The sequence below is a fragment of the Leptonotus elevatus genome, chromosome 2 (genome assembly GCF_054856555.1).
Source record: "Leptonotus elevatus isolate MCC_2025b chromosome 2, RoL_Lele_1.0, whole genome shotgun sequence".
NCBI classification, from domain to species: domain Eukaryota; kingdom Metazoa; phylum Chordata; class Actinopteri; order Syngnathiformes; family Syngnathidae; genus Leptonotus; species Leptonotus elevatus.
This window is the reverse complement of record NC_141240.1, coordinates 11,824,291-11,844,955: the sequence shown is the minus strand read 5'-3', so window position 1 is coordinate 11,844,955 and position 20,665 is coordinate 11,824,291. Positions and strand designations below refer to the sequence as shown.

General features: G+C 41.3%; 1 protein-coding gene across 10 annotated transcripts in view; it reads left to right on the top strand.

Annotated features, from left to right (window-relative positions):
- LOC147178435 (IQ motif and SEC7 domain-containing protein 1-like) overlaps nucleotides 1-20,665 on the top strand; it is a 127,713-nt gene that overhangs the window by 95,223 nt on the left and 11,825 nt on the right. For 9 of the 10 annotated variants that reach the window (XM_086069783.1, XM_086069781.1, XM_086069782.1 and 6 more), the window contains 9 exons: nucleotides 11,855-12,134; nucleotides 12,853-14,114; nucleotides 14,270-14,431; nucleotides 14,903-15,025; nucleotides 15,586-15,752; nucleotides 18,504-18,643; nucleotides 19,394-19,423; nucleotides 19,543-19,668; nucleotides 19,761-19,860. In XM_086069783.1, the coding sequence (XP_085925909.1) occupies nucleotides 11,855-12,134; nucleotides 12,853-14,114; nucleotides 14,270-14,431; nucleotides 14,903-15,025; nucleotides 15,586-15,752; nucleotides 18,504-18,643; nucleotides 19,394-19,423; nucleotides 19,543-19,668; nucleotides 19,761-19,860 (2,390 nt within the window). Of the gene's footprint in view, nucleotides 1-11,361; nucleotides 11,484-11,854; nucleotides 12,135-12,852; nucleotides 14,115-14,269; nucleotides 14,432-14,902; nucleotides 15,026-15,585; nucleotides 15,753-18,503; nucleotides 18,644-19,393; nucleotides 19,424-19,542; nucleotides 19,669-19,760; nucleotides 19,861-20,665 lie in introns of those variants that run through there. The other variant, XM_086069785.1, reaches the window with a different exon arrangement.

The following is a 20,665-nucleotide window of genomic DNA, read 5'->3' as shown; positions in this document are numbered from 1 at the left end:
TGAATTGCAAAGACATGCAACAAATGAATATTGGATTGTATACTTTAGTCTGATTTTGACCAATCAGAGACTACCTTAATTGCACATCACCATACGAGAACCGTATCGAGGGGCATTACTAACAAAAAATAACTTAATTGGATAAGATTAGATCACAATGAGCATGCTTATTTTTCCGCATTAACGTGTATTTTTTTTCCATTGGATTATAAAAATATATAGATATAGATAGATCTTTTTTTTTAGGTCCATGTCGAAATAATCTCCATCACTGTATAAAACACCCATGTCGCATGTTTTGTCAATACTGTGCAGCCCTCGCAGGTGCATAGTCCTCACAATGTCGTAGTTGTGAATAACTGACACTCTGAGGACAGTGTATTTACACACTGCGAATGTAAAATAAGTTTTCAGGGCTTGGAGTTACACATACAGTCCTCATAATTCATACTCTGGTCAGGTATGGACACTCTGAGGACTGTGTATTTTCTATTAATTGTTTCATTGTGAAAAATAGACATCACCAATTTACACTAACCATTAGTGCTGACGGATTATTTATTTTTGAAATGGCAAATAAAATGTGTTTGCATTCACAATACTTTAACCTATTCATTGTTCTGTATGTACTGTAACTGTGTAAATGCACAGGTACAGACTTGTGTGTTACTAAGAATTGAATTTTATATGTATTTTTCTCTTCATGTGTACCAGGTTTCAACTGAAGCACAACCTGAAGACATAACTGAAGACGTAGCTGTCACAGACCAAGTTGACCAGGTGACGAGATTTCTTTTTGAATGTTGACGTTGAAATACATTTTTCAGAAGCAAGACGTTGGCACAATATATAAAAAAATATCTTGTCGCACGAATGGCTCATGCAATATGTGTATTGCAAAGACAAGCAACAAATGAATATTGGATTGTATACTTTAGTCTGACTTTGACCAATCAGAGACTACCTTAATTGCGCATCGCCATACGAGAAACGTATCGAGGGGCATTACTAACAAAAAATAACTTAATTGGATAAGATTAGATCACAATGAGCATGTTTATTTTTCCGGATTATCGTGTATTTTTTTTCATTGGATTATAAAAATATATAGCTATAGATAGATCCTTTTTTTTAGGTCCATGTTCAATGTCGAAATAATCTCCATTACTGTATAAAACACCCATGTCGCATGTTTTGTCAATACTGTGCAGCCCTCACAGATACTTAGTCCTCACAATGTTATAGTTGTGAATAACTGACACTGAGGACAGTGTATTCATACACCGTGACTGTAAAATAAGTTTTGAGGGCTTGGAGTTATTATACAATTCATACTCTGGTCAGGTATGGATTCTCTGAGGACTGTGTATTTTCTTGTTTTTGTTTCATTGTGAAAAATAGACGTCACCAATTTACACAAACCTGTAGTGCAGAAGGATTTATTTATTTATTTTTGTAATGGCAAATAAAATGAGTTTGCATTTACAATACTTTAACCTATTAATTGTTCTGTATGTACTGTAACTGTGTAAATGCACAGGTACAGTCGTGTTACTAAGAATTGAATTTTATATGTATTTTTCTCTTCATGTGTACCAGGTTTCAACTGAAGCACAACCTGAAGACATAGCTGAAGACGTAGCTGTCACAGACCAAGTTGACCAGGTGACGAGATTTCTTTTTGAATATTGATGTTGAAATCAGTTTTCAGAAGCAAGACGTTAGGAGTGAAGAGTGTAGAGTAGATGCTAGGGCTGAACTATATAACTAACAAATATAATCACAACAATTTTTTATGCAATGTGTATTGCCAAGACGTTCAAAATATTGTATCCAACAATAAGCTTGTATGGGACTAAAATTCCTACAAGTCAACATTAAAAATATCTCAAATTGAAGATTTGTTGGCAGTTTGGTGATTTGGATTATGCACTGTAGTGATCTTTTGTTCCCATTAATTTATTTATGGTGGATTTTAGAGGTGAACTCTTTATCAATTTTATTTTATTTTTTTAAACAGAAGTGTAAACATCAGGTAGTTAATTTACTTGTATCAAGCTTGGATAAATGTGCTTTATGTTTTGGACCTTTCGCTGCACTAGAATGGACTGGCATGATGGGTATTTTATCTTCTGTGTTATTTGTATCTGCAATGGATCTTTGTTTCACGCAACCAGAATTAATAGTGCAGGCATTTTCATTGAATGAATATAATTTAGTCAAGAGGATAAATTATGACCCATGTTTATACCTTTATCTTTAGTTGCAAGCAGCTAAATGTTGAGCAATTGTCTCAATCTTAACGACTGTCTGACTCGGTAAAATAGAAAAGTCTACTGTAACTGAAGGACTGTATCACACAATATCTGTTTTAGGGGCAATGCCATAGATTAAGCATATTAACTATCCCTCTTGTTAAATGCTTCATCTCATCTTTCGAATAAATGTGACTAGATTTATAATAATCTTTAGTATGTGCACAAACTTTAGGTTCTAAATGCTTTTCTAGTTTGCTCCAGCATCTGGCACATATCCCGTTTAAAAAAAATGCAAAACTGCTTGATGATGAAGACCTTTGGTAAATTAACTTTAGCACATTAGCCCATCAATGGCGGGAGCTACTTCTGCCGCGAGCGCTCGACACTTTTCTCAAGCTTCTACTTCGAGTGTAACATCACTAAGTAACAGCGAAGTAAAGCTAGTAAATATTTATGACCACCCGCCAAAATGAATTTTAACCCGCATATGGCAGGTTAATTTTAGAGCCACTGTATATATGCATAAGTATGTGTGCATCTACTGTATATATGGATATCATTGCTGTCCTGTGAAAAACACGTTTCCATTTTTAGGTCGCGGGCTGCTCTCCGGTAGCTCCTATGGTGGAAGTGTTTTTCACAGAACAGCGACAATATGTGTATGTATGTATGTATGTAATAATTGTTTTCGTTTAAAAAATTAGGTTGCTGATGTATCCAGTTCAAGTGAGGATTCGTTAGCAGAGGAATATGTTCCAGATTCTCACAGTACTTCGGACACTTCCTACATTGAACCTGTTTCAGAAATTCAGAAATCCGAAGGTATTTCAGGAATGAGCTATGAGAAAACTGCTCATCCTTTAAGATGAGAGGTAGTCATGTTTTAAAGAATAAAATGTTCAATGTTCACTGACTCTTTTGCATCTGGTTTCATGTCGAGCTTATCCATTACAAAGCTGTGTTTGACCTAGATAACCTGTTCACATAAGAAGCAGTTTTATTAACATACCAGTTTCAGTCTGTCCTAAAATTGTAAGTTGTAACATGAGCACCATGTTAAAACTTACAATTTTAGGACAGATCAGGTATGACTTTGCATTTCACAGTATTGTTATGTACAACAATGTGTCCTTATATCAGGTAAGTCATTACACATCAATGCCATTTTAGTTTGTGTAAAGTCAGAATGCCAGAACTTTCAAATCACTTCAGTGACATGGTTGCTGTGTGTTGTGTAAACTTTGTCCTTGTAATGTGAGTTGGTCCTCATAATTACCATTTTTGCAATGGGCGTGGCTTATTTAGGTCATTATCTATGTCCTCACAATTACGGATTTTTTCAGGTTTTTCTTTTTTTCGTGTGTTGAGTTTTTTCAAGTTTTGAAGTGAAATTCTCCTGGACAACCCCCAAAAATTTTTTTGGGTGCAAGTCCCATCTCTCTGGCATTAGCAGAAAGGGGTGTCCCTGTAATACACAATTAAACCGGTTTGGAAAAAATGTCCTCATAATACACAGAGGCAAGTATGTGTGTGTGTGTGTGTGTGTGTGACAGGGCACTGAATGCATGGATGTTTTGTCGTTAGACGAGCTGGAGCTCATAAAGCTCTGTTTATCAAACAGCGGAGAGACGCCCTGTGTGTGTCCACTCAAATGATGCATTTATTTCCCCATAATCCCATCATAGTTGGCCAGTCTGCGGATTTTGTTCAAATAGAGTGCCAGTGTACTTTAAGTGGTCTCTCTGAGTCACTTAATGTCATCATGGTGTGTTTCGTCTCACTGTACTCACTCCATCTGTGAGTTGTGGATTGTTCTCCCTTCTTAAAGGGCATTCCTGTGGCGTGGCGCGACCCTCCTGCTTCCTGGACATGACTGTGTGCACACTGGAGGGTGTGCACACAGTCATCATTCCACATTGGAAAACAATGACATCGACAGCTGTTGTTGTTGTTGTTGTTGTTGTTGAGTCTTGACAGGAGGAACGAGGAGGACCGCCTTTATTCAGACAAAATGAGGTCTGGAAGTGTACAAGGGAGCCATATTGATTGCAGGGCCGATAGAGCTGGTAACTCCCTGAACGGTTAATACTTCCGAACCTACTGAAATTGAGGGTTTTCATCAGGATTTGTAAGTTGTTCACAGACAGTTTTACTTGTCGCAAAGTCATTTCAAACATATTCAGACGTTTTTTTACTGTCTGCGAAGAGCTTTTGAAACCTATTACGAACCCTGATGAAAACCCAAAATAAGCATGCATTTGTCGCTCAGTGACAAAAATGATGCTGACACTGAACTCCATGCACTTTTCATTTTTTTAAATTAAAAAATTAAATTAAATTAAGAAATTATGTTGATAGATATTTTGGTAAACTTTATTTACAGTAGAAAACTTTAGGGAACTATTTACTTGCTTAGTTTTTAATTTAGCTTAACACATGCTGATGACCCTGGAAGCTCCCTACCATTTTTGTTAGAATTTTTAAACAAAGCTGTCAATTCTTTGTATGTTTAAAATTAAAATAATTATGTTGGGTTTTTTTACGCTAATATTCTTTCTTTTATTGCAAATTAATATCGGCTTGAAATATCGTTTATCGGTCTCCTTGACTCCTAACAATTGGTATCTGCCTTGAAAAAAAAACATATCGGTCTGTCACTATGACAGCACACTCAGTCACATTTTCATGGCAGTATCTTTGTTTCAAGCTGTAATGAACCCCCCCCCAAATTTAAACCACCCTTGGCCAATTCACCCATTTACAGAATTTGGGGGGGGGGGGGGGGGGGGGGGCTATCCTCCACTAGTCACAGAAAAAAAAATACCTGTTCACAATTTTCTGTAACGTCTCATTGTAACAAACTCCGTCTGGGTGTGCAGTCTTGTGTTTACTTTATCTATGATGTCATGCAGTAGAGCAAGCGCCTAGTCTTAACGTTCGTAAACAGACGTAAACAGACTGTATGAACACAACAGTGAGCGCCCTTAGATTAAAAAGTCTGCACTTTACCATCCGCACTTCGGTGTCTACGGAGCAGTATTTCAAAGTCTGTAGCTGGATGGCTGAGTCTGGTGTATAGCATACTTTAGCACCCACCTTTAATTTGTTCTTGTGTACCTTTTTTCGTCATTATATGTTGATTATCCGTTGTATAAAACCCATTGAGGACTTTTCAGTGTTTGTGGCTGTGGCATTGATTGGAGGAGAGTATTGGCGCTGGTTGTTTAACGCCTTGACAGACATGTTTGCGGCAGTCCCGTTTTGGTTGAGCGGATAATGTCAGTGCTGTTGGCAATGGTACGGCTGAGAGGACCGGGGAGAAGGATTCCTCCCAGAGGAAATCTGGAGAGGAATGAGAGTTGGTGTTAAAAAGTGTGTGTGGGGGGGTTGAAGCAAGAAAGACAACTAAAATGTGACAGAAGTTCCATTCTTTCAATATGTGTATTAGGGCCGCCGCACACTGAACGATGCAACGCTAGTTCTGCCACAAAATTTCTCGATTGGCCGACTCAGCCACTGGTTTTATGGCGATTGAAAAAATATTAATCGCAGTTGTATGATGTGGCAACGTTGCAAATTATAGCCAATGAAACTGCATGGAAGTAGGGATGCACGATAATATTGGTGGCTGGTAATTATCGGCAATTGTCGACTAATTTGACGTCAAACAGATAATGAAGAAATCTGCAGATAATTATCAGCGACTTTGACATTCTACAGATAAACCAGATAATAAAGAAATGTTAGCATTTTTTTTAAACATGGCTGTTTGTTTTGGCAAACTCCAAATGAGTTACTAGTTTTCTTTGAAGCCGACACATCAGTAAAATTTAGCTTCATGGTGCTTTACACAATGTTTACATGTATTTGTCCATGTTAGCGTTATAGTAGGACTCAAAAGTATATTTGCATTCGAGTTAATTTTGCAAACAATTATCGACTGACTTATCGGTTATCGACATCGGCACTTTCTGAATGATTGGTTTATCTATATCGGTTGAAAATAGCATTATCGTGCATCCCTACATGGAAGCTTTCACACACTATCGCCTGTTTGGAAAACGACAGTTGTTTGTTTACTTTCAAACTCGGCTTTTGGCAAACGTGAGTGATGTCATGCATGCTGTGATTGTGGCAACCTCATACTGCGGCCAATGGAGATTTCAGTCTTGGTGCTCTCTTCATTTACTAACAGCTTCAAACATTTGCAACAACAGGGAATACAACTCTGTACCTCCTGAATGCAAAGTGCCAATGTTGAAGGGAGCTAATGGTGTATTTGATTGGAGAATATCGCTGGTGTTGGGCTGAAACCTTGCACCTCCAAAATAGTCTCTTCAGAAGACCTCAAAAACGGCAAGTGGTTAACATAGCAAGCCATTTTTAACAATTTTGATTGGTCAAGAATTTGTAAAAATAACACCCACACTTTAGACTTTATTAGGGTTATGGTTTCTGTACAACCTTTTGTTACAGCTGTGGCTGTTGAGAAAGTGTTAAATAAGTTAGTATAAGTTGAGTGTATGCAGCCTTGTTTACATCGGTTGAAAGAAAGCTGTAGTCCAGGGCGTCCGATGAGCTTTTCCAAAGTCCGAATTAAAACACTTCCCAGTCAAATGTTATCTTTGAGTGTGTGGTACATTAGTGGCATACTTTTATTTTGAAAACTTGACTTTACCAGCTACAGGAAGTGTTTCCACTGATAATGCCCAAGTGTTGTTGAGCAGACCTGGAGGGTTCGGTTGGGCTACTTGAAATATACAGAAATAATTAGTTGGTCATTTGAAGAAGGAAGAATCGTCAGTATGTGTTTGGAAACAGAGTGGGAGGTTTGTGCAATATGTGGTCAGATTTTTAAGAGGCATTTTTTTCTGGTCGACCTGAGGCACATTCAACTTTAGAGGTTCCAGTGTAGGTAGATCTGTTAATTTCAGAAAAACGTCTGTGGGAACTTGTGCACATATGCCATTTTAGAGGCATTGCTATTTTGGAAGAAATTGCTCAGGAAAACTGTTGATCAGCACACCAAGTTTAAAACACAGTTGCTACTTATGTTAGTCATTTAATGTTAAACATCTGCTCAAGTCCTTAGTCAAGTACATTGCACTTATTAAAGCCAGGCTAGCGTGTGGGTTTTACAGTTGTACATCTTACAATAAGATGAACCAGTGCTTCAAAGCGTTTGATGTGGGGGACAGTCGCATGCAGACGTACAACCGGGGAGGCTTGACGACAGTTTGTGATTTGTAGAGGCAGCAAGCCTCACAGCTTTTGAACCCAAAAGTTTTATGATGAAAATCCCACTGAGCGACTGTCAGGCTGTTGGTTGGAGCAGCATCCCGGTCGCTAAGCCAAATGGCAACTTGCTTATTTTATAGCATTTGCAAAATAATCCATTAACCCAACTGTTGGCAGGTCAGCCAGTTGGGTACTGCACTACTAGCCCTGGTGGCTAGCATGTTGTTGTGTGGTCCCTCAAACTTCCACCTGAGGAATTCATTCCCCTCAATGCGCGCTTGTGAAGGCTGCTGCTTGCATCTGTATTTATGAGCTCTCTGCAGAGCACGAACATCTGCTTTTGTTGTCTTTGGAACACACGTCGTCTGTGCGTGTGCGTCAAGAATTGTGATGCCAAATCATGGAAAAATGTCTTGGGTGAATAGACAGATGAAAAAGGCAGGGGTGGGGGGGGCCTGGATTATATTTGTATACTATATGCTGCTTTTGGGTTATTACTCATACTTGACTTTAAACCCGAGTCATTTTGTGCTCCCTCCAGGAAAGCATGATGCACTTCCTTAGCAACCCTTACTGAGCCATTGAAATTTGCAGTTTTTGACAAGACGGAAATCGTAATGCTTGGCCATTTACACCGTTTTTGTGATTCTTTAAACTGAGAGAGAAAAAAGGGCTGGTATAGGGTTCGTTTTCACACAAGTGTTTCCAGAATGCAATTATCGCTGTAAATGAATACCAATCAGCCAGGCGACATTTTATCAGGCTGTATATTGAAGGATATTTAGTTGAGTAGTCAAGTGGGGAGTTCAACTGATTGAACCCTCAGCTTCTTCATTTGAGAGGCAGCAGCTCGCTCACACTTCCTCTGTAGCGGCAGCCTGCTCTTCATTAACCTTCCTCAATTCCCAGACCTCCTGTAGATGTGACTCGCTTTTCCGGGATGGAGGAATGTTTCTCCCTCAGGTCCGACTGAGGGAATGAGCTGAGGCCTGGGCAGGGTTTTTTGAGAGGGGGGAAAAAAACTGCCCTCCCATTTCCCTCAATCCCGTGGCTGCAAATCACTGCCAGCTGAGCTGCTTATCCATGCCGACATCGGAGCTGGAGCTTCTGGTGGATACTAGCCAGCCGAGAGAAGCACGCCATTGGGTGGCTATCTCTTGCCATTCCTTGGCGGAAGGAGACTTCACATTTTTCTCATATTTTTATGTTGGTTTACGTGTTCCAATAGTTTTCCAAAGCATAGCGCAAGCTGCAGTCTCTGGAATAGTGCCCTGCTACCCCCCCCCCCCCCCCCCCCCCTCAACATCCCATTCACTCTAATGCAAGCTCATTGCGAGCTGAATACGTTTCCATTTTTTTTTCTCAGTTTTTCACCACTAGTAGCAACTGACCTCATAGACTAGCAGGCTCTTTAGTCTCCACCCCCCAGCACAAAATGGAAAGATGTTTGGTGCCATGTTAGCAGAAAGAACACAAAAAAGCCAAATTAACCATTTTCAATATTCTCAATCTAAAATTTAGAATAATTAGTAAAACCCACCAGCTCACATTAATATTACTACACTAGGCGAACAACAACTTCTTTAGCTTTTGACCATGTCTTTGTTCGTCTCTAGGTGTTGGCTGCAAAGCCAGTTGTTAATTGAATGAAACATACAATGATAAATGCAAATATGCTAATATGAAAGCCCATCATAGGGAATGTCTTTATACATGCCAAAAATATTTTAAAAGCAATCGGCCACCTTCATCTTATTCTTGACTTGTTTAGAAGCCAGCGTTTTGAACTGTATCCATAGATAACTAACTTGACAGTAAGTTCGGAATTATAGAGCCAGGGAGCAAATTGTTCTTTGCTGAGGCATTTATTTGAATGACTCCATATTAAACAGCTATGCAAAACCTGTTAACCCACATCACCAAGAGTATAGAACAAAAGATCGAATATTTACAAAAGAGATGTAGACTACACATAGTGTTCCCTAGTCCCCTAATCTTCCCTATCATTGTTACAATATGTAGGTCAGTAACAGTAGTCTAGGTCAGTAATCAATTCCTAATGAATACATGAAATCAGAAATTACCAGAGGCTGCACTCTGGTACTGCAGTATCATGGAAGGTGTGTGTGGATGGTAGCCTTGCACTTGACAGATGGCTGGGGAGTTTTCCCCCCTCCACTGCTGATTATAAAAAGGACTGTAGTATTACACTCGTTTTTGTTGTTGCAGCTGTATTAAAGCCGTTGTTTACTTTGTGTGCTAGTGCTGCACTCCAATTTCACATGTACCTGCTAGCAAGAGGCTAAACCCTGATGAGATCATCTCCATCTGTGACACTTATGTAGAAAAATGGATGCGTGTGATACGTAACATATCATCTGTGTATCTATTTAAAAACACACATCACTGTTCTTGGAACTGTGTTTTCCTGTTGCTGAATGTGAAAATCACTTTCAGCCACATGCACATCCTTTGTTGGTTTAATGTTGCATTCAGACCAAATGTGAGGTGAGCGTTCTTCCTGTATTATGCTCTTATTCTGAAAGACAAAGCGTTTCACTTCCAGTAATGGAAGTTGGCACCCTTCCTGTCATTGTCAGTCCATCATTTTTCAAGCCGAATCAAACTGTAATAATGGTCAGCCCATTGTCATTTACACCATACTTCCATCATCGCTTTTCACCACTATTTTAGGACCGACAGACAAAGGTGGGCATTCTGTCATTACTTCCTGCCTGTCAGTCCGTCAATCATCAACAAAACGGGTGTCGGTCAGTGATGGACTGAGAGGTCTGTTGGTACTTGAGCCTGTTAGTGACGATTACGCAAGTGAATCAAATTTTGGATGAGGCCATTTAGGCCTGTCAATTAGGCTTGTGCGTGCAAGCCTCACATATACAGCACAATGAATGGGCTGGTCATGTGCGTACTGATCTGTGACAACAGAGAAGTGAAATGTGGCTTGAGGCCATAATACATGACAACGTCCGATCACGTCTGAACTTGTGAAGGGCCGTAACAGTATGGGGGCCTTAATAGACGGCTGCTGAGCCAGATGCAGCCGTCCATTGACGACCCCTGGTTTCAGGTATGCTTCAGATTTCCATGGAGACGTTTAGCATACACATACAGAGTTTGGATTTACAAGTAATATTACCCGGGGGAAATAATAGTAATAAGCATATGCAAATGTTTAATAATTCCAGTGTTTACACATTTAGAGTCATCTTTTTAAGTCACCTTTTCATAGTTAAGAAAAGGAAAAATGCTGCCTGAGATAGCAAGGTCTAGTTTAGTTGTTGCTGAGCTGCTTATTGTTCAACTAATAAAAATTGTGGTTCAAATTCTGAATGACTTATCTGCCAACCTGTTTGAATTCCGGTTCCACTATGCCTGGAGGGTGAGACGTTTTATCCTTTCAACTTCTCTGCACGAATAGATAACATTGTATATGGACATTTTGTAGTTTTCTTGGCCACACTCTGTTGTGCAGCAGGGTTGCCACAGAATTGGTGTCCTTTGACAGCAAGCTGTTGTAGTGGCATGTTGCAGTCAGGCTGACTAATAAAGGAAGTGGATTGTGTACACGGTGTGGGTGTGCCAAAGCTCAAACACATTTGCTTACCAATGAACAGGGAACACTCTGTAGCATGCAGCAGAAGAATTGTGAGGTGTAGCTGCTCAGGACACGACATATCAGCCTGCAGAAGTCCTATTTGCTCTGCCGTTGTATATGTAAGTGGACTTTGAGACAAGTGCCTCAACAGTGTGACGTTACTCCGGCAAACATCATGCAACTCCCTGTGGTCTCTGATTGGCCCTTTGGGTGGCAATAAGGCGAAGTTTCCTGGAGAAGTCTTTGTACTCTGGACCTGGCTCAGCTGAAAGAATGGTGGACAAGATATGGAGGAAGAGTTGGCACTTTATAGAAAATCGAATGTCCTTTCGCAATAAACAGTCGCCTTGTTCAGCTGAGTGCATGAGTGAGTGAGTAACCACTTGTTTTTCTTCACATTATTTCGAACACGGCTAGTGAGCTTGTCAGGTGACTGTATCTTTGGTTTTAGTTTGATTGCTTCTGTGACATTGATGCTGATGTTAGTGGTTGTTTTATTTCTGTGATGTAAAATGTAACAGTGCATATTTCTGTCTTTCTCCCATTTACAATCTGAATCGTACTTGTACTTAGTCATTATTGTCAATGAGAAGATTAAGGAAGTTACATACTGTACTTTTTATTATGGCAAAACACTTATAGGCAATCACTCCCTTCATCTATCCAGATGATGCGTTTTAAAGCTTATAGATGTTTGAATGTTGTTGATTAAAGTCTCCCCATCTTTTTTTTCTGGTTGCAGTGTGGAAGGGGACGGACGGTCTAATGAGAGCGGCCCTTCCCTGGATGCAGGAGCAGGTTATGGGTCGGGCCCGGTGACACACGGGTCGGCCATCAGCCCTGACCGTTTTGATAGCTCCCTCTACAGCCACGGGGTTCAACCTGGGCCTCAGAGACCCCGTCGGCCGAAGCTCCAGCATTCACAGTCCATCCTTCGGAAGCAGGCGGAGGAGGAGGCCATCAAGCGCTCACGCTCGCTCTCGGAGAGCTATGAGCTCTCTGCTGACCTCCAGGATAAACAGGTATTCATCATTTGAAAATGACATCATAGACTCTAAGTGGTTCTTAACCTAGGTTCGATCGAACCCTAGGGGTTCGGTGAGTCAGTCTCAGGAGTTCGGCAGAGTTCAACACACGCCAAACTCAAGTGATTCCTGATGATACACCCTGCTTGGCCATCATTAGCTGCAGGTGATCACGCTGCATTGCTTGGCCTATGTGTGGTGCAGAGAATTTGGTGCGCTCAGTGGTCGACTTGTGACTGTTGTGATGATTCACCTGTATAACGGAACATATGGTGTTCCACAAGGTTAAATTCTGGGGCCTCTGCTGTTTTCATTGTGTCTGCTCTATAAATATAGAGTTGAGTTGAGTGATGGGAATCAGCATCCTAACTGCATGATTGGCAATGCCAAGTTGAGCAATTCTAGTCCAGCACAGCTAGCTATCTAGCAAAAGTAAAGGAACACTTTCTTAAGATGTATGGAGATGAGGAATACAAGAACACAACGCTTTCTGACTTCAAGGTGAAGAGAGACAGATTCGATGAAAAGGCAAATCTCCTTGTTCATTTTGTTCAGCAGTAAACCCTATATCTAGGTTTTGGGGGGAAAAAAGTGTTTCAATCAAGAAGAGGTTCAGTACCACCAGCAAGATTAAGAACCACTGTCATAGAGCATCCACACCAAAGACACAGTAGACTATCTTTGGCCCAATTTCACTGTTGTATCTTCCCTGCAGGTGGAGATGCTCGAGCGCAAATATGGCGGTCGATTCATAACTCGGCATGCGGCTCGCACGATCCAAACTGCCTTCCGCCAGTATCAGATGAACAAGAATTTTGAACGTCTCCGAAGCTCCATGTCTGAGAACCGCATGTCCAGACGCATCGTTCTGTCCAACATGAGGATGCAGTTGTCGTTTGAGGGTGCAGAGAAAGTGCACAGCTCCTACTTTGAAGGCAGACAGGTGTCCATGACGGAGGATGGCTCCCCACTGTCCATGTTAAAGTCGGAATGTGGGGATATACAGGTCCACCAGCAGGCAAATATGGTGTCTCATCCACCCCCACAGGGTGATCTGACAGATGCCATCACGGAACTAGAGGACGCCTTCTCCAGGCAGGTCAAATCCCTGGCCGAGTCGATAGATGACGCACTGAACTGTCGCAGCCTTCAGGGGGATGAAGGTCCTGACCCTGAGGTGGAGAGGGAGGTTCCCTATCAGGTGAAGTCCCACCGCAGGGCAGCTGGACACATCCACGATGACTCCATGGCATCTTATAGTGATGTCACTCTTTTCATTGACGAGGACGACATGTCGCCTCCCATTGCTCTGTCGAGGTCGGGAGAGCAGCCCCCCGGCACGGAATCCGACATGCGCTTGCGGTCAGTTAACTCCTCCCAGGACTACTGGCCTATTGACCCTAAAGATGAGGGTCGTGACACGGACACAAGCTGCCGCAGCACTCCTTCTCTGGAGTGCCAAGAGCAGCGTCTGAGAATGGACCACCTCCCATTGTTGACTATAGAACCTCCTAGCGACAGCTCGGCGGAGTTAAGCGATCGCTCCGAACGGGGCTCAGTCAAAAGGCCGCCTGTGTACGAGCAGCACGGCCATATTGTGACATCGTCCCAGGCAAGCCCCAAACATATTTCCCATGGACCTCCGCCACGGGCGCCGTCCCGTGATGAGGACGCCCCGCTACGTCACCGCCATCGCCAGCTGGAGAGCCACCTAGCTATCAACGGCTCAGCTAATCGTCAGAGCAAGTCGGAGTCTGACTTTTCGGATGGGGACAACGACAGCATCAACAGCACATCCAACTCCAACGATACCATCAACTGCAGCTCCGAGTCCTCGTCGAGGGACAGCCTGCGAGAGCAGACGCTCAGCAAGCAGACCTACCACAAAGAGACCCGCAACAGCTGGGATTCGCCCATCTTCAGCAACGATGTGATTCGCAAGCGACATTACCGCATCGGCCTGAATCTCTTCAACAAGTAAGAACTAGGCACAAGACAAGGATTTGCATGTAATATGGCTACAACATATTTTGCAGGAAGCACATTTCTTTCGTTTTGACAACTACCTGCTGTGCTTTTGAATGGATTTCACGTATTAATATATACATATATATTCTCTGCATATTTATCAGGAAGCCAGAGAAGGGCATCCAATACTTGACCGAGAGAGGCTTCATCCCTGACACACCGGTTGGTGTGGCTCACTTCTTGCTGCAAAGGAAAGGCCTGAGCCGGCAGATGATCGGAGAGTTCCTAGGAAATAGACAGAAACAGTTCAACAGGGATGTTTTGGAGTGAGTATGTCACATGACACTGTGAAAGCATTGAGTAGTATCTACACAATACAATTTATCCATTTACCTAGCACAGCAGACATACAGTATATTAGAATACTAATGTTGTACATTGGTTCAATAAAAACATACTGTACATATGCATGTATTTTTCTCATATTTAAAATGGCATTTTTGTCATACTTCTGATTTGTCATAAATCTTCTCAAAATCAAAAGATGAGGCGCATCATTGCTTCACTTAAGTTCAAGTGGCGGTCTAAAAAAAATCTTGTGATTTCTGTAACTAATTGATTGAAGCCTGCCAGTCATGCAATTGTGACCTTTTCTTTTGCAAACATTAAATTGTTTTGCTGGACATGTAATGTGATAAAAGTTATAGTTATATGAGCCTGGTATGTTTCCTCTGTGTTGTGTGCATAACCTTGTATATTGTGTGCTCTATCTCTCCGTATGTGTGTGTGCTGTGCAGCTGTGTGGTAGATGAAATGGACTTCCAGAGCATGGAGCTGGATGAAGCCCTCAGGAAATTTCAGAACCACATCCGTGTCCAGGGAGAGGCCCAGAAGGTGGAGCGACTCATCGAAGCCTTCAGGTGCACTCACACACTGACACGCACACTTTTATAAGACCGCGGCACAGCACTCATGCTCACGATATAATGTGGATGAGCTTGATTGTGATGTAAAACCACACAGCTCACTAAAGTGTTATTGCCATTGTCACTGGTGTTCCTCCACAAAGGTATTGACACAAACAAGGAACCAACATACTTCCTATTTTCTTGAAGCAATATTGAGTACATTTCCTCACTATTCACATCATTTCCCCCTGCATTAAGTAATCTCATACCTCACGACTCTAGCTGGATTCTGAAGTATTCGGTTTAGGTGAACGGTATGGGATTTTTAATAGGTTTTAGGTGAACTAATGAATACACATTCACACGCACGCACACATGCGCACACATACCCACATACAAAATAAAAAAATAAAAAAATAAAAATAAATATATATATATATATATATATATAAACATTTTTTAAAAGGGAGCGAAGATGACATGTCAAATCGGTAAAATTACCGAATGAACAATACTGAGCTCTCTCAAAAAAAAAAAAAGTAATCTCATACCGTGTCATGTCATCTCTCCAGCCAGCGCTACTGCATCTGCAACCCTACAGTGGTGCGGCAGTTTCGGAACCCTGACACCATTTTCATCCTGGCCTTTGCCATCATCCTCCTCAACACAGACATGTACAGCCCCAACGTCAAACCTGAGAGGAAGATGAAGCTGGAGGATTTCATCAAGAATTTAAGAGGTAAAAAAAAAAAGAAACATTTGTGCAAGAATCGGAATTTACTGAAAGGTACAACAAGCAAAGCATGCAGGGCAAGAGATCTTTGTTTGGCCTCCATCTACTTAATCCTTGCCAGTTGCCAGTAATCTACAGGCCGCATCTTTCTTGTGATTTTTCGAGATCACAATACAATAGGAGTTTTTTTTAGATTTTAGATTTTTTTTTTTTATAAAATCCAGAAAAAAATCTTTGGATATAAAAATAAAATGAAGCAACATGACCCAGGTGCCCTTTCACCAATGTTTAATAATTTAGGGAGTTGTTCTATGTCAAAGCAGGAGACCTACTGATGCTTGAGGAACCTGGGTAGCACCCTATAATGTAATAATTTCCTGAAAATGTAGTACAGTAATTTCTGAACTATAAGCCGCTACTTTTTTCACTTGCATTCGACCCTGCGGCTAATACAAAGGTGCGGCTTTTCCATCAGATTACAAGGGGGCGCACTATAAAGGAACCGCATGAGCATCAGGCAGAGCACAACAAACCAAATGAGCCCAAATACAGTAAGAAAGACAGAACGAGAGCGAGACAATTTGCGCCCTCATTATGGAAGAGAAAGTAGCGGGAACCCGGTGCGGTAACATTAAAATCACCTGCGGCTTACAGTCGGGTGCGGCTTATATGTGTAACAAACTTGAGTATTCCCCAAATTTAGCGAGCGATGCTTATAGTCAGGTGCGCCTTATAGTCCAGAAATTACTGTAATGCCTGAAAATGGAATAGAAGAAAATATTTCACACACACCTGACTCTCTGCCGCGACTATAAGTAGTATAATTTGTCTATGCTCTATAGAATTGTTCTACTTGTAAGTACACCTCTGAAGAGGAGCTAATTCTCCTTGCACACACTCTGACAATGAGTGCCACCTACTGTTCTGGATGTGCAATTACATTTTATTAGCAAAAGCAAAAGAAAAGAAAAAAGCATCATACTGCGCCCCGTCAGAAAGGCCTGCCCCATTTGAGAAGGACCAACTAATCAAACAGTAATATTGTAATAATTTTACCAATAATATAATTTAAAAATCCTGACTAATTTAAACTCATTCACTCACAGCCATTTTCACTGAAGCAATCCCCTTCACTCACGGCTGTTTTACTGGATTTTGACTGATTTTGCAAGGTCCACGTAATATTGTGTTGCTAAAAACATTTAACCTACCAAAAGAAAGATTAGAATATCTTCTTTCATCAGGAAAAAAAGTATATTTTTATCTGTTTCCGTTTCGCTGCAATTATCATTAGAATATAGCTAAGTTTCCTCATTATTCACAAATCTGTTTAAAACACTGAGGAAAAGAGCTTTTTTACAACATTGCCCTGGTTGATCTTTTATACTCTGTTGCCACCTGCTGGCCTTTTTTTGTAATAACTACCATTGCTTTAAGCATATAAATACGTTTTTGGGACCACAGCATTTAAAAAAAAACGTGTTTATACATTTTTGGGAGCAAATGAGTTAAAATAACTTGAAAATGCAATACCTTATTACATTATTAAATAAATCCAACACTGACCTCCATTTAAATCTGACATTGTTAAAAATACACTTTGGGGGCTGAAATCAACTCTGAAACATTTAACACCAAAATTGGACAAATGTGTAAGCAGTCTTAGTTTCTCAAATCTGTTTTACATTAATTAGTATTTATTAGTTTATTCTTATTCATTTATTTATATTTATATATTTATGAATATGTATATTAGTTAATTAGTTACAATACATTAATCCAAGTGGAGGAGTTAAAATATCTTGGGGTCTTGTTCACTAGTGAGGGTAGGTTGGAGCGGGAGATCGACAGGCGGATCGGTGCAGCGTCTGCAGTGATGCGGACTTGTATCAGTCCGTTGTGGTAAAGAAGGAGCTGAGCCGAAAGGCAAACCTCTCGATTCACCGGTTGATCTACGTTCCTGTCCTCACCTATGGTCACGTGCTGTGGGTCGTGACCGAAAGAACAAGATCCCGGATACAAGCGGCCGAAATGAGTTTCCTCCGCAGGGTATCCGGGCTCTCCCTTAGAGATAGGGTGAGAAGCTCGGTCATCCGGGAGGGACTTAGTGTCGAGCCGCTATTCCTCCGCGTTGAGAGGAACCAGTTGAGGTGGCTCCAGCATCTGGTTCGGATGCCTCCTGGACGACTCCCTGGGGAGGTGTTCTGGGCATGTCCCACCGGCGGGAGGCCCCGGGGACGACCCAGGACACGCTGGAGAGACTACGTCTCTCGGCTGGCCTGGGAACGCCTTGGGATTTCGTCGGAGGAGCTGGCTGAAGTGGCTGGGGAGAGGGAAGTCTGGGCTTCCCTGCTAAAGCTGCTGCCCACGCGACCCGACCCCGAATAAGCGGTAGATGATGGATGGATGTTTTACATTAAAAAAATGAAATATCCCAAATAACGTAAAAAAGTATTACATTATTGGTAAAAATTGTATTAAGATATTGGTCAGGATTTTTTTATTGTATTACATTATTGGGTTTTATTTTGATGGAATTATGTGCAATTTTTTTTTACAATTGTGGGAAATTATTACATTATAGGGCGCTACAATCTGTGTTTTCAAGGTTTTGTGATTTAATTTCGTGACCCATGCACTGACAAATTCCTCCCAATAAAATGTCCAGTTCCTCCAGGCAGCAAATATCAATTATTCCAATTCATTCATAATTCCTCCTCTTATTGATTGTATGACTGTGGTTTGTTTGTGTATCAGGTGTGGATGACGGTGAGGATATACCCAGAGAGACTTTGGTTGGAATCTATGAGAGGATCCGCAAGCGAGAACTGAAGACCAATGAAGACCATGTGTCGCAGGTCCAGAAGGTTGAGAAGCTCATTGTCGGGAAGAAACCAGTAAGTAGCGTCTTCAAGTTTGTCAGTTCAAGGCACAGACAGGTTAGGTTAACGATTAGTCAGCTAATCTTGTAGAATCACTTTAATGGTTATTCTAAATTTTTCCCTGAATTGAAATACATTTTTTCAAGTAGGTATGCAAAAAAAGGTAATGATGCCACCTTTCACACCTTTAGACCCAAAGCCCTCCAGAGATATCACCCGGTGCTTTTGTCCAATTAAAACCTTTGCACATTATCATCTGTACCTCAGGGAGAGAGCAGTTTTAAATTGTAAAAGACTGCAGTCATTTCGTTTTTGTGCATTAATGATCAAAGTTTCAGCCCCCAGGTTGCATTTCCAAATAATTGTGTAGACGATGGTGTCTCGGGCATGCAACAGTGTAAATACATAATGCCGCCTCTGGGAGAGCTTTGTCTTCTACTGAGTACTTGCTTTCCAATGGGATGAAATCAGCTGCACCACTAACGACTGGATGAGCTCAAACTAATCGCTCATCGCACTTCGTGGCGGGATTGTCCCAGAAGCACACTACGCGTTCGAAAATGTTAATACAATAATATGATAGTCATCAAATGCCGCATGCTGAGTACGGTTCTGGGGGTCGTTTAGTTTCGTGTCCACCATCCTCGCACGCTCCCTCGTGTCCTTCCGCTACAGTGCAAAGCAGTGAGTTTTAGAAATGGGCAGAAGTAGATTATATTTGGATGCTATTAACCTTTTTTTTTGGGGGGGGCTTTGCTTTTTTAGATCGGATCACTCCATCATGGCCTGGGATGTGTAAGTTATCCGAACCCGATCTATACTGCTACTGTTGATCTCATGTTTCGTTATTCATCCTATTTGACTACAGTGTGACCACTGTGGTGTGCTGATCTGTTTGTTTGTCTTACCGGAAGGTTCTATCACTGCCTCATCGCCGCTTGGTGTGTTACTGCCGCCTCTTTGAAGTGCCAGATCCAAACAAGCTCCAGAAACTGGGCCTGCATCAGCGGGAGATCTTTCTGTTCAATGACCTACTTGTGGTAAATTTCCCCCTCATCCCTTTTCCAATTTCCTCTCCAAACCTCCTTTGCCATCGGCCAATTCTCACCTGATTGACGCTTTGTGTTTTTAGGTGACAAAGATTTTTCAGAAGAAGAAGAACTCGGTGACATACAGCTTCAGACAGTCTTTCTCTCTCTATGGGATGCAAGTCATGCTGTTTGAAAACCAGTGTAAGTCCTTTTGATTCAGTTTGAGCTCCGATCATCGAGTTGTTCGGTCATCTGGGAAATGGAAAAGGGAGGGAAAGGAAAAGTGCACGTTTGAAATGTCATTGGATGAAAGTAGTTTGTCACACCCACTGGAGACCAATCAACTCAGCATGTGGAAAGATTAGATTGTGACAGTATGATAACCGTAAGCAAAAATATGTAAATTTACAGCTCTAAAATGACTTCTTTTTTTTTATATATTTGGAGAAATAAAATCAGCCTTTTTTTTTGTTTTGGGGGGGAAAAGTATCTGGCACAGAAGAAAGCATGTTAAAATAAGTAGCTACTGTGTTATCTTTTTTTTCTATTTTAATTCTTCTTAGTAAGTCACAGTGTTCCTTCACTGGTGGTCTATTTTTAGAACAGACCCGTGGGCTACTCATGTTGTCCTCGGGCTAACTAGTACTCACTGGCGTTTTATTTTATTTTATGCACATTAATGAACAAAGCAAAAAGGGCATGTGTTTGCACAGTGTCTCTTCCATTTTGCTCCCTCTTTCCACCATCCCGTAACTACTTACTCCTCTTCTCTCTTCTTGGCAAAAAAAACAAGTTAATTGGAGGCAAACTTGAAAAATCTGGCTCATTTACTCAACTCTACAAGCAGCCAATCATATTGTGCCCCGTTTGTCCCTTTGTCCCCTCACCTTTACTGCTGACAGCCAATATTAGCAGTTACTGGAACCTTGACTTTTTTTAAACCACTGTAAACCGTCAAACTGGTAATCTGCCGATCAAATTTTGGCTATAGCGACATCCGTGGCAG